Source organism: Podarcis erhardii (genome assembly GCF_964252035.2).
Source record: "Podarcis erhardii genome assembly, chromosome: 5".
NCBI classification, from domain to species: domain Eukaryota; kingdom Metazoa; phylum Chordata; class Lepidosauria; order Squamata; family Lacertidae; genus Podarcis; species Podarcis erhardii.
Genome location: NC_138509.1, coordinates 77,398,784 through 77,412,762, shown reverse-complemented (window position 1 = coordinate 77,412,762; position 13,979 = coordinate 77,398,784). Strand labels below are relative to the sequence as shown.

Here is a 13,979-nt window from a genome sequence, read left to right as displayed (position 1 = left end):
TAATATGAAGACCATTAAACTGCATTCTATATCCCTGGGATCGCCAATGTGGTGCCTTCCAGATGTTGCTGGACTACAACTTCCATCATCCCTTGCCACAGCATATGTTAGCTAAGGCTAATGGGAACTTGAGTCCAATATCTGGAGGGCACATTGGCTACCCCTGCTGTGCACTCATATCAGTTCTCAAATTTGGTCACAGCGTAACAAAATGGTAGCAAACAATAGGCCAATGTGTTTATATTATACTGTTGCACAACAGGCCAGTGTGTTTGTATTATATTGTTGTTCAAATATGTAATATTTAACTATTCTGTAAGCTAAGCAGCGTTATTAATAGTCAGCATTCTTCCCAAATAAAGCATGGCAGTTAATGTTTATTATTAACATTTGAAGAATATGCTCAACCTTTTTTTTTTTTTTAGCATTCCATATGGTTACTCTAAATAGAAACTTTTGAGTAGAGAAATAAAAACCTTCCGTCAAGTACTGTATGTAAAAGGCATTTTAGAAAATCTGAAGTACAAAAAGAAATTAAAATTTCTTCAACTGCTCCAGACGCTTCCCAGCCTGACTTTGGCAAGTGTAAGAAATGAAGACGAGATTTGGTTCCCTAGTCCAATACACGTGTATCAAAATCTTCTTACATTTTGCCCTGACGAACCAAAACTGTGACTTATCAGCAAGTGGCAACATTCACCCAGTTATCACATTTACTGTTGTGGTATAAAGCAACTCAAAACTATCAAGCTGAAAGTTTTGGCTGGATAAGAAACAATTCCTCCTTTTTTAACACGTGATAAAACTTCCCTGTCCAATGTACAATGCATATTATAAGAACCGCAACATAATTTGAATAAGTCCACAGTAAAAGATAAATAGATCTAGGCCAATTCTCAAATTACAGCTACACAATAAAGTTCTGAGTGACACAAATTTTCGACAAAGCCTTCAGAACCACCACCTGTATTTTGGATACGGCAAAGTAACTGGAATAATCAGATGTGCTTACCCCCAGCTCCATTTCCCAGTTTCCCTTACACTTATGAGCCCCTTGGGGATAGAGATTTATCAGGCATGCTTACTATAAAACACCATTATGTACAGAGACGGCACAATAATTTCATGTCAAAGATGTGGCTTTGGGGGTGGGATATTATTTGCAAGCCATTTACCATGTGGGCTGGTCCAGTTCCATAGAGAGATACCATATAAACACCGTACCTTCCCGACAACACTTTTCTCCCTGGATTGGAGGATAGGGCCTACCCACATGGAAAGAGGCTTGGAAACATTGCAGTAACATCGCAGCCACACAAAGGCAGTAGTAACACCTGGAAATTAGCCATCTAGAAATAGTTCGCAGGTGACTTGTGGTCTCGAACCTTTAGAAGGGAACAGGTTAGTTACAGCTGGGTAGCAGGTGAGTGAAGGAAACAAGCAAATCCCACAGCAACTTGCAGGTAGCCATTATAATAGGCCTTTCCTCCCCACCTTGAAATAATTACACGTTAATTGCAGAGCAGCATATCTAGATAGCATCACAAGTTACTATTCAGTGCCACTGGCTGTTGCAATTAATTGTTAAAAGCAGGTGCCTTAAAGTCATATGATTGTGGCTGTGTGTGTTTTGAAAGTGGTGGAGGAGGAGCTTTATTGACTTCTGAATCAAGTGCACTAGCCCATGGGAAATACCTGCCTGCCACCATGCCTAGCACAGGAGCCGACTCCCAGGAGCTGAGGGGGTCTTTGCCCCCTCCCCAAAATAAAATATTTGAGGGGGTCACACACCCCCTGCAGTTGATGGGCACTGACATTCACATGATGTGTGTGCACCATGTCAGGGGAGCAATTATGTGGGGCGGGGCTTATCCCCCCCACACACACACACTCACATTATTTTCTTCAAGTTGACACCCCTGATACCTAGGCACCTTTTTTCCAGTGGGAAAACACACTGACTAGTTCAGCATGGCCCTCCATCCCCTCACACAAGAAGTCCCAAGAAGTCAGGTGGGGGGGGGGAGGAGAGGGGGTGTTGAACAGAAATCAATTCTCCACATGTTGGAAGAAGGGTACCCTTCCCTACACATACCTGAGAGAGCCCTTTGCGAGGTGCCAGGGGCTCTTGCCCAGGTGTACCAAACGCGAGTCAGGGTTTGTGTGCGCGCGGGCGGGGGGTGGGTAGGGGAAAGGGCGGCTTCCCTTTCGGGAGCCGACATTTTTCAAAAGTTTAGGGAGGTGCGCTGAAGGGACAAGCGAGCCGGGAACCCGGAGGAGGAGAGAGGGGGGCGGGGAGCCGCCACAGCCACCGGGAGCCCGGAGTGCGTCAGGCCCAGGCAGACAGGAGCGCGCGCGCGCACGGAGACCCGGTGCGCCCCTTCCGCCCTCCGGAGAAGCCGGCGGAATCCCCTCAGAATGGGGCCGCAGCCCCGACTGCTGCGTGTCCTCTTCCCTCAGAGCCCCCCGGCCCTCATTCTCCCCTCCCCCCCTTCCTTCTCAAGTAGCCACCGGGCAAACTTCTCCCCCTCGCCAAGCGCGCGCTGGCGGGGAACGGGCGGAAGCGCGGGCTTCCTTTTACCCCCCCCCCGTCCCTCCCTCCCTCCCTCCCCGTTACCTCCTTCTGCTTGGGGTCTTGAGGGTAGACGTCGGGCGGCCCCAAGCGGGAGCGCTTGAGAGGTCTCTGCTCATAGCTGAGGAGCCCGAAGGCGGCCATGATCTCTCATGTTTAGCCGGCGAAATGAATGAGAGGGAGAGCGCGCGAGGGAGTGAGTTGGAGATGGAGCAGCCTCTGAGCGCCAGGGAGCAGCACTTGGCTGGCAGACGGGCTCCCCCTCTGGGCCTGGCTCTTCTCCGACAGGGGAGAGAGAGAGGCGGCGGGGAGGCTGCTGCTGCTGCTGCAAGCCAACGCACAGAGGCGAGAGAGAGGGGGCCACCCCCTCAGTCACCCAAGGGCCCGGTAACTACGGGAGGGAGGCAGCGAACAACTCGGGAATGAAAGCGACTCGGTGCCCAGAGACACAAAAGAAACAGCCACCCCTGCTGAGCTTAACGTGATGCTGTTTCTTCCCCGGCTGCTGCTGCTGCTGCTGCTGCTGCAAAGTCTCAGGCTAGAACAAATGTCACCGGAAGATTTTTTTTTTCCACCAGGGATGTAGTTCCATTGGCACCACGCTTCGTTTTTCTCTCTTCCCACCACCCCCTTCCTCCTCCTCCTCCCAATAGCTCAGGTTATTGAGGATTTTCAGTCGCCACTGAGAAGGTCAACTGGGGCGGGAGGGATCTTCTCCACATACACGCGATCAGAGCACATCAATCAATCAATCAATCTGAAGTCGGAACTGTCCCACCCATTTCCACACCCATCATTGCTAGCCTGGCCTAGAATGAATCCAAGGAGCGTTGGATTGACCATGAAAATGCACCTGATCGTGAATGTAATAATGTGGTTAAGGGATAACTAAGTCACATCCATCACTGACCTTAATTAAGTGCCTATAGTACTATGGGAATTGTTCTGTGGGGGTGGTTTCAAAGCACACATTCATGTTGCTGTGCTCCACTTCCTTGACATCAGTGTCAGTTCAGAAAAACTGTGCCACCTATGTCTAGAACCACTCTTGTTTTTTGTGATGGCATTTTTCCCTATAATTTAAAGGTTTTTCCCCAACTGTTTTTAATGGTGTGTTTGAAATTGTTGTAACCTGCCCTGGGACTTTAATAATGGTGTGCTTACAACACAGGAGCAGATGGAATTCATCAACCTGGGAAGGTAGTTCACCTAGGAGAAAGAAAACTGATCCTAAACTTCTGCTGCCTTGTGGGACATCTTTGGGAGAAGAAAAGGCTAAGAAATAAGCCCTACACAAATCCAGAGTGGAGTCCCTAAGATGGTTGGATGGTGCTTTGAACACCTCCTTCCAGCAGCTTCTGTAGCCAAACTGGTGCCAAACACATTGCTGTGCTTACTTTTAGACCACATCAGCAAGGCCAAGAATAGGGTCTAGTCATCTGGGCAGCCCAGGACCTCCATACACACTGTCCAGGCTTGCACCCCAGGGAAGTCACTTTGGTGCTGCTAATGCAGCGTTTTGCCTTCATGGTTTCACCCTTAAAGGCACACTCCATTGTCTCTCAAGGCAGGTGGATGCCAACAATATAATACAACACAGGTTAGAATCATCGGAAGATTTTTTTTGCAAGATACTTCTGAGAACAAAAAAGGTTAGCCAAAATGTATTTCCTAGGTGTTGTTTGCTCTTGGGTATGTATTCCTGCAGTCCAGTGCTATGCATAAGTACTTGAAGTTCTATGTATACCCTGGGAGAGAGCCAGTGTGGTGGTTAAGAGCAGTAGACTTGTAATCTGGTGAACTGGGTTCGCGTCTCCGCTCCTCCACATGCAGCTGCTGGGTGACCTTGGGCTAGTCATACTTCTTTGAAGTCTCTCAGCCCCACTCACCTCACAGAGTGTTTGTTGTGGGGGAGGAAGGGAAAGGAGAATGTTAGCCACTTTGAGACTCCTTCGGGTAGTGATAAAGCAGGATATCAAATCCAAACTCTTCTTCTCTTCTTCTGGGGAAAGCCCCCATTGACCTCTTTACTTTTGAGCAGAAATTTATAAGAGTGCAATAACAAAGAGTTAAATGGAGCTTACTTCCAAGTAAGTGTGCACAGGAAGCAGTGCCATTGGGGCAGGATTTAGGGGCAATGACCCTGTTCAGCAAAATGAACAGGAGGACTCCCAAATGCAACAAGAGGGCTGACCCACCACATTTTGAAGGAATAATGTAAAGTATTACACATTACTTCTACCCCCACCCTGCAAGCTACCTCTGTTATGACCATTAAGAAGTGAGACCATACCAGCATATAACACCTCTGATCTGCATTGGTTGCTGCTTGCTGCCAGGCCAAGTTCATGTGTCCAACTTTAATAAGAATTAACTGACATGAAATGTTAGCATTTCAGCATTGGGGAATAAACCGTCAGAGGCTTTTTCCCTTGTGCATTATTTACTTAAAGTACCTATTGGCTCTCTCACAACAAGAAGGAAAAACAATGTTGAATTCGGTAACTTTAAAAAAAAAAAAGCTGTATAAAGTACACATAGGTCCCACTTTATGAAAATTGTAGAGGTCCATAAAAATCTGTAAATGTTTCTCACGTTGCCCAATATATAAATGCAGCTTGTCTGAGGTGAAAATAAAAGTCACCGAAATACAGGAGAAAAGATCAACTTTATTTCCACTAAAAATGTCTACCCAAAATGTAATATTTAATTATTTCCATTCTGACATTTGCTGATATGAATGATCGCAGTCTCAACAAAGATGTGTGTCAACATTAATTATTCTGCAGGCAAATACAGTTTGTTCTAACCAGAGACTGTTGGGGGGTGAGGAGTGGAGATAATAAAATATAACAAGCATGTGCACTTGATTAAAACATACGATCTGATTTATTCTGTTGAGGAAGTTGTCCCTGAGCTAAATGTTAAGTATTCAGTGACCTTGTACTTCTTGTTCTCATCCCTATTGTATGGCATCACCACCAGGTCCTAGCAGCGCAGGAATAGTGTTTGTTTAATAAATGAAGTGTATCTAAAAAGTGGAACTACACTAAGAGGGCCTCAAACCACACAACTTGGGAAGCAGCTCAGATGTATTCTCCCCCAAAACTCTGTGCAGGTACCAGGAAAGAATCCAGCAGCTTTCTTTATTTGGCAGCCAATACAGAAACATAATAACTTATATGCCTTTATAGAGACTATTTTAAATGTATTATAATCTTTACAGAATACCATGTACCGTGTGTGTAGAATCGGTATTCATAGCTACATATAACTACTATAGATACATAGTTGTTATATGCAATATGTTGTTTTTAAGGACATATAGAAACTTCATTCCAGTAGTTCCATTGTACATGTGCAGGCTTCAAATGCCACGTAAATTATTGTGGCACTCCATGTACACATCAGAGCTACAGACACCTCTGGCTCTCAGCAAATATATCTGTAGGCCCTCAGTGCAGCTTCTGCAGAGTATGTGGACATGCAACAAAATGATGCTCAGAGTTGCTGAGTCTGCAGATGCAAGGCAATGTGTCCCGATAGAGCATGGGTAAGCGAACTAAGGACCAGGGGCTGGATTCGGCCCAATCGCCTTCTAAATCCTGCCCGTGGACGGTCCGGGAATCAATGTGTTTTTACATGAGTGGAATGTGTCCTTTTATTTAAAATGCATCTCTGGGTTATTTGTGAGACATAGGAATTTGTTCATTTTATTTATTTTCAAAATATAGTCCAGCCCCCCACAAGGTCTGAGGGACAGTAGACCGGCCCCCTGCTGAAAAAGTTTGCTGACCCCTGCAATAGAGCCTACATGCATGTACAAAAGGCAGGAGCCCTTGTGGACAGCACTGCAAAAACCAGTACATTAACAGCTGGATGTCCCCTCCCTTGTTTTATAGAATGCAGTAGCTACACAGCTTCTCCCAACACCTGTGGTGGATGTTGATAGCAATGTTGTCTCCATGGTTCCAAAGGCAAAGCATTAATTAACTCAACCAGCACCTGGTGTCAGATATTCCTAGACCTGTTGAAGTCGTGGGAGTTCTGAATGCATGTGGAACTGGTAACGAAGAATCTGGTGAGGTATATTTGAGGAAATGAAATGAGGCAGCACAAGAAGATATGATTACGGGATTTTTGTGTGCATGCATGTATGCCATTCCGCCCCCGCCCCCCGGTCCCACACTGCCCCATCAATTTATTGAGTTTCCTTGCCCACCACTAACCACAAGGTCGCAGGGTGGGTTACAACAATAAAAAATGCAATAATAAAGCAATAACAAAACAGTTGCAGCTATAAAACAAGTGTATTTTTTAAATAAAATAAAAATAAAAAACAATTCCACATATTTAAAACAGTACAAAGGGTTTTTTTTTAAAAAAAAATCCACATATAAAAAGGGTTAATAAGTAGTTCCAATACAGATGCAGATGAGGATAACTTGAAAGACTTGTTGAAAGAGAAAGGTCTTCATTAGGTACAGTGGTACCTCAGGTTAAGTACTTAATTCATTCCAGAGGTCCGTTCTTAACCTGAAACTGTTCTTAACCTGAAGCACCACTTTAGCTAATGGGGCCTCCTGCTGCTGCCGCGCCACCGGAGCAAGATTTCCGTTCTTATCCTGAAGCAAAGTTTTTAACCTGAAGCACTATTTCTGGGTTAGCGGAGTGTGTAACCTGAAGCGTATGTAACCTGAAGCATATGTAACCCGAGGTACCACTGTACCTATAATGCAACAGAGACTGTGACTTTCTAACAGGGAATACAGGGAATACCAAAGGGTAGTTGCTACCACATTAAAGGGCCAATTCGTGTGTGTGTGTGTGTGTGTGTGTGTATAAGGAGGGAACAATCTGCACACATCCCTGCTTACTAAATTCAGTCTTTCTCTCTCTCTCTCTCTCTCTCTCACACACACACACACACACACACACAGAGAGAGAGAGAGAGAGAGAGAGAGAGAGAGAGAGAGAGAACGAACCCTTTTAAGCATATAGGGGCTAATTCAGAAACCTGATCCATGCCTGGAAAGCCATATCCATGCATGTATCACTCTTGTTGGATCAGAGTAAAAATGTATCTAGAACATACGCATGAGAACATATTAATGGGACCCTGACATTTACAAATGCTTTTGTTAGCATTATGAAGCATTTCCACTCCTACCAGAATCAGAAAAGTAACATTACTTATTATGCTGAAGCACACCCCTCAATCCTTGCCTGGCTTCTTTGCTATAAATCCCTATGCTCATCTAATAACATCCTTCAGCCAATCAGTGCACAGAGATTTGTATCCTGTACGGCTGAGCAATAACCCATTTAGTCTTCATGCAAATCAAACACTGAGCCAAAAAATGGAAAGCTGAATCACAGGGGAATGAGTTTGCAGTTCTGGGTCAGTAAGTGCCCAACATTCCGAGTGCCTGAGAAAATTCCATGCTAGAATATATGTCAAGAAGCACTGCAAGTAATATAATTTGCCCCCAAATTTACCCTTGCCAGTTACTAGGGACTAGACCCTGGAAATATTGCTCACTTTTACTATGGGAACTCACAGTGATAATGCAGCAAACCAAACAGAAACAATACAGCATGATTTGTAAGTTTCTGGATATCACTGATATCATCAGAAGTTCAGCAACCCCAAAACACATCTTGGTGATTTCACACACACCCTTTACTTACAGGTAGGTAGCCGTGTTGGTCTGCCATAGTCAAAACAAAATAAAAAAATTCCTTCCAGTAGCACCTTAAAGACCAACTAAGTTAGTTCTTGGTATGAGCTTTCGTGTGCATGCACACTTCTTCAGATACCTGAAGAAGATACTTCTTCTGAAGAAGTGTGCATGCACACGAAAGCTCATACCAAGAACTAACTTAGTTGGTCTTTAAGGTGCTACTGGAAGGAATTTTTTTATTTTGTTTTGACCCTTTACTTACTTACTTACTTACTTATTTACTTTTTGTATTTCCACACTGCCTTTCAGCCAAGGTAAAGTTAAAGGGACCCCTGACCATTAGGTCCTGTCGTGGCCAACTCTGGGGTTGCGGTGCTCATCTTGCTTTACTGGCCGAGGGAGCCAGGTCATGTGGCCAGCATGACTAAGCTGCTTCTGGTGAACCAGAGCAGCGCGCAGAAACGCCATTTACCTTCCCGCCAGAGCGGTACCTATTTATCTACAGTGGTACCTCGGGTGACATACGCTTCAGGTTACATACGCTTCATGTTACATACTCCACTAACCCAGAAATAGTACCTCGGGTTAAGAACTTTGCTTCAGGATGAGAACAGAAATTGTGCTCTGGAGGCGCAGCAGCAGCAGGAGGCCCCATTAGCTAAAATGGTGCTTCAGGTTAAGTACATTTTCAGGTTAAGAATGGACCTCCGGAACGAATTAAGTAATTAACCTGAGGTACCACTGTACTTGCACTTTGACGTGCTTTCGAACTGGTAGGTTGGCAGGAGCAGGGACCGAGCAACGGGAGCTCACCCCGTCGCGGGGATTCAAACCGCCGACCTTCTGATCAGCAAGTCCTAGGCTCTGTGGTTTAACCCACATCCCTCAGCCAAGATATTAACATACAAAAGGGGCTAACATTTTATTCCATTCAGTAATCTGTGCTGATGTGCCATTAGAGCGAGTCTCTATCCCCTTTTCATCATAGGGTTAGACTGAGATGAATAGAGAACTGTTACTTAATAATTTTTTTAGGCTAGACTGGAGAAGCACACCAGAAAGACTGTTTGTAATCTATTAATATACTGGTGATCAGTTTGCTCTGATCAAGCAGCAGAAAGGCCTACATGAATGCCAGTTTCCAGGACTCGAGCTAAGAGACGTGTGAGGTTTTGTGTTCCATGTGGTGAACCAGAAAACTGCATGTTTCCCCAAGTGATTTTTAGATGCCATCCCATTAAAATAGAACAGGGATGTCCAGCGGCCTCCTGACTCCCTGCACCCAGAAGGCTTCCCAAAAAAAAGCTCCACGACTTTGGCTCCTTAAAAAAGCTCCACAACTTTGGTAGATCACTGCCAGATTTTATTTTTTTTTATAGTGGGAGTAGATCGCAGTCTCTTGGAAGTTGGACATGCCTGATATAGAGGAATGCTAGGGCAAAGGGCATCTTTTGACTCAGGCACTCGTTAGAAATTTTCTCTGGCCATACTTATTTCATAAACTCTACCATAAATAGTTCAATGGAAAGCATCTAATCTGCTTTCAGTGAGGCCTGATAATGTGGCAAAACGAATGTTGTGTATGATCTAAAACCTTAAATACAGATGGTCACAGAACAATAATCACATCATTTGGGTACCAGCGGATATAGGCATCTGCTTGGCCATCATGAGAACTGGGCTAGATGTCCCTTTAGTCTGATCCAGCAGAGATTTCCTATGTTCTCAATATTATTTTATATACTGTATACAAACCTTGAAGACTCAGGCTGTGTTCCCCTTTCGACCATACACTGCATGGATTGCAGGTTATGTGATTTCCTTTTTAAAATGATTTCCAAAACCTTCATTATGAAGGGCAATACATCAGAGTAAAAATTGTTATATAAGCTTAAAGGCTGCCCTTGACCATGGATTTTATTTCTGAATAACACAGAAAAGTAACGTCACGTGTTTGAGTTTCCTGTCAAACCTTGAGCAACGCTGCAATGCAGAAACCTAATTTAGGAGAGCCACTATTGTTCGTAAAATTGTAGCTTTTGGATTTAGAGCGCCGTGAAATCTCAGCACCTGACAGATTACATAAATATTAATTTAGCTTTTTAATTAGCACATTAAAGGCCTGAATGGGCTGCCTACTGTGCCTGTACAAAGTTTCAGTCACATGGATGCTGGGTGGAATAATTCTGTAATGGGGCTGCAGACAGTTGATGTTTCAATAGAACCCAGTTTAAGGCAATTAAATAATCTCATTATCTTTAGCTAACTCTTATTTTGTTAGTTCCATTTATCCTCCATGGTAAAAACCAAGCGGGACATGATAGAAGCGTGTAATAGTTTACATGGTGTGAAGAAAATGAATAGGAAGAAAAACTTCTTTCTCATGACACTAGAACTCTGGACCATCCTATGTAGCTGAATGTTAGACGACCAACAACATCCCTTGCTTCTTAGTGTGGCGCCATAGTTCATAGTTCTTCATGTCAAAGTCCTCTGGGCAGCTAATACAGAATTCAAACAATTAATATAATGAAATATTAGAGAAAATGATGATGATGATAACAGTAGCATTTCAGTCCAGGGTTGTAAAGACTGCAGAGAGAATAATTGGGTTCACTCTTCCCACCTTAGATCAAATCTATGCTGCCAGGTGCCATAAGAAAGCGGCAGAGATAGCACAGGATAGTACGCACCCCGGAAATGATCTCTTTCAGCTTCTGCCTTCTGGAAGAAGGTATAGGGTTATAAAGGCCAGGTATAGGGTTATAAAGCCGCCTGAGAAACAGTTTCTACACAATGCAGTTCTGGTTCTAAACGCAGCATAAGGAGTCTCTATAGTATATTGTATTTTAAAATGGGGTTTCAGAGTTTTTAGGGGTTTTTGAATGTTTTGTGTAGTTTTTCAATTTCATTGTTCTGTATGGGACAATGACAATAAAGATATTGTATATTTCAAACATTACAAATGAATCAGTTCAGTTTGTTGCCTACAAACTGAGACAAGCAGCACAACAGTATTTAAAACACAGCAGAAACAAATTGTACCAAGGCCTGGAAAAAATTTTTTAAAGTATTATCTGGTGCCAAAAGTATCTTAATGTAGGCATCATGTAAGCCTCATTGAGGATCAGGTGGGCACTGACTGTTGAATGCTTCCAATGGTAATTAAAAGCATAATGAGCAGACAGGTAACCACCCCGTGGCTGCAGGAAACAATGGAAATCTTGATTTCTTCAAACATGGAAATGAGGCATGTCCTTCTTCACTGTCTGATGAAGGAAATCCTTTCATTTTCCTAGTTCAGATGCTGTGCTTTTCCCTGTTTTGCCCTGGTTATACCTCTTCTGAGAGTCTGCTATATGGAGATCCCGTACCATACCTTGGTATGATGCATTTCACACCTGTCAAGGACATTCACACCTGCACCCATATGCAATGCCACATGCCTCCATATCTGAAGATGAATCTGATATATTTGTCCACATATAGTGTAAATTTGGTCCTTTTCTGGTTCACTGTTTTACCGTGCTCAGATATTAAATACGCTACACATGGACACCAATGTGTATTATCACATATCTCCATATGCATGAATTAATAGTGTCATTTTTGATTATGGATTTATTGGGGGAAGCCACACCACCAATAACAACCACCACCTATGACCTTATCTGCACTGGAGAGCCAGTGTGGTGTAGTGGTTAAGAGCAGTAGTCTCGTAATCTGGGGAACCAGGTTCGCGTCTCCACTCCTCCACATGCAGCTGCTGGGTGACCTTGGGCCAGTCACACTTCTCTGAAGTCTCTCAGCCCCACTCACCTCACAGAGTGTTTGTTGTGGGGGAGGAAGGGAAAGGAGAATGTTAGCCGCTTTGAGACTCCTTAAGGGGAGTGAAAGGCGGGATATCAAATCCAAACTCTTCTTCTTTTGTATGGAAGTAAAAGCACGTCAAAGTGCAAGTAGATAAATAGGTACCGCTCTGGCGGGAAGGTAAACGGTGTTTCCGTGCGCTGCTCTGGTTCGCCAGAAGCAGCTTAGTCATGCTGGCCACATGACCTGGAAGCTGTACACCGGCTCCCTCGGCCAAGAAAGCAAGATGAGCGCCGCAACCCCAGAGTTGTTCGCGACTGGACCTAATGGTCAGGGGTCCCTTTACCTTTATCCTAGTATACTTTAAGCTTCAGAACTATTTTGTCCTGCTTGGAATTCTGAAAATTGTTCTGTAGTGATACCTTGGCATAAATCCATTTCAATGTCTTCTTAAGGCACAGTGGTGTGCCACCTTTTGGATATACCCTGTAAGTGCAAGCCACGGTGCAAGGTTTTATTTTCAGAATAAAACATAAGAGACGAATACACAATAGGAATAATTCTTTGCCCATTGGCAGAAATAGTTCTGCTACAAGAATGAGTTAGTAGAGCATTTGCACTATTTAATTAAAAGGCTAATTTAATTTCAATTAAATTTAAAATAATGATTTATAATTAATTGATCCCAGGTTTATATGTAGCAGGCTGAGATGCCTTGGCCCTGCCATCATCAACCACCTCTCATCCTTACAATATGAAGCAGTAGCCTTTCAGGGAGGCTGACACAAGCTTGCTAAGATGCTGGAATAATATAATGCTTCGTCACATTGTGCTAGCATAGTTGATGGTGCACTTAAGCATTCATGTCCTTCGTGTAGCAACGTGTAACAAAGAAATATGCTGTTAGGAAATTAATTTGATTTGGAACATGCATGCATTAAACAGGTGTGTGCCCCTGCTGCAAAGATCCTGTAGCACTTTTTTAAAAATCAGATCTATACCCCATCTTTCCTCCATGGAGCACATGACAGCACACAGAATTCTCTCCTGCCCCCAACCCATTTGTTCCTCACAACAGTCCTGCAAGGCAGGTTAGACTGAGAGAAAGAGAGAGGCTTCCTTATGGTGGAAATTTGAACCTGGATATCCCCTGTCTTAGTGTAATATTCTAATCAGCATACCCCATTCTCAGCTGTAACAAGATACTTACAATGATAGAACTATGGACCGGATCTAGAAAACACACAAACTGTGAACTACGCCATTTTCAGCCCGCTTAAAGCCACTTTCTAACCACAGCCAACATCTGAACATATTTAATGAAGCCATGTGCTTTAAAAAAAAAAAAACCCAAAACCCCCCACAACAGTCAAATTCACAAATACCTGAATTTACATGGACTTCAACAGAACCAAAGTACAGTATTTGGAAGCAAAACACTGATCAGAACGATTTACCGGTAAGTGCTTTGTGGCAAGTAAAGGTAAAGGTAAAGGACCCCTGACCATTAGGTCCAGTTGCGAACGACTCTGGGGTTGTGGCGCTCATCTCGCTTTACTGTCCGAGGGAGCCGGCGTTTGTCTGCAGACAGCTTCTCCGGGTCATGTGGACAGCATGACTAAGCCGCTTCTGGCGGAACCAGAGCAGCGCATGGAAATGCCGTTTAGCATTATAGTAATTGTCTCATCTGCCCTGTCTAAATACACCAGCTACATTTCAGCCACATTTTAAGAATAAAAACGATGAAGTGTGCACACTGGTTGAGGGTTTTTAGGGGGCGGGCTTTTGCAGGTATAGATTTCCTGAGTTATATACAATAACATACAATAGATAGATAGATAGATGATAGATAGATAGATAGATAGATAGATAGATAGATAGATAGATAGACAGATAGATAGATAGATGGATAG

The 13,979-nt window shown here is 43.8% G+C and overlaps 1 protein-coding gene across 6 annotated transcripts in view; it reads right to left on the bottom strand.

The window, feature by feature from the left end:
• Positions 1–4,168, bottom strand: part of MED12L (mediator complex subunit 12L) — a 178,267-nt gene extending 174,099 nt beyond the window's left edge. For 3 of the 6 annotated variants that reach the window (XM_081862060.1, XM_081862061.1, XM_081862062.1), the window contains exon 1: positions 2,618–4,168. In XM_081862060.1, coding sequence (XP_081718186.1) covers positions 2,618–2,716 — 99 coding nt within the window. In that variant the 5' untranslated portion in view covers positions 2,717–4,168. The remainder of the gene's footprint in view (positions 1–2,617) is intronic. The other 3 variants (XM_081862063.1, XM_081862064.1, XM_081862065.1) reach the window with 1 other exon arrangement.
• Positions 4,169–13,979: the final 9,811 nt, after the last annotated feature.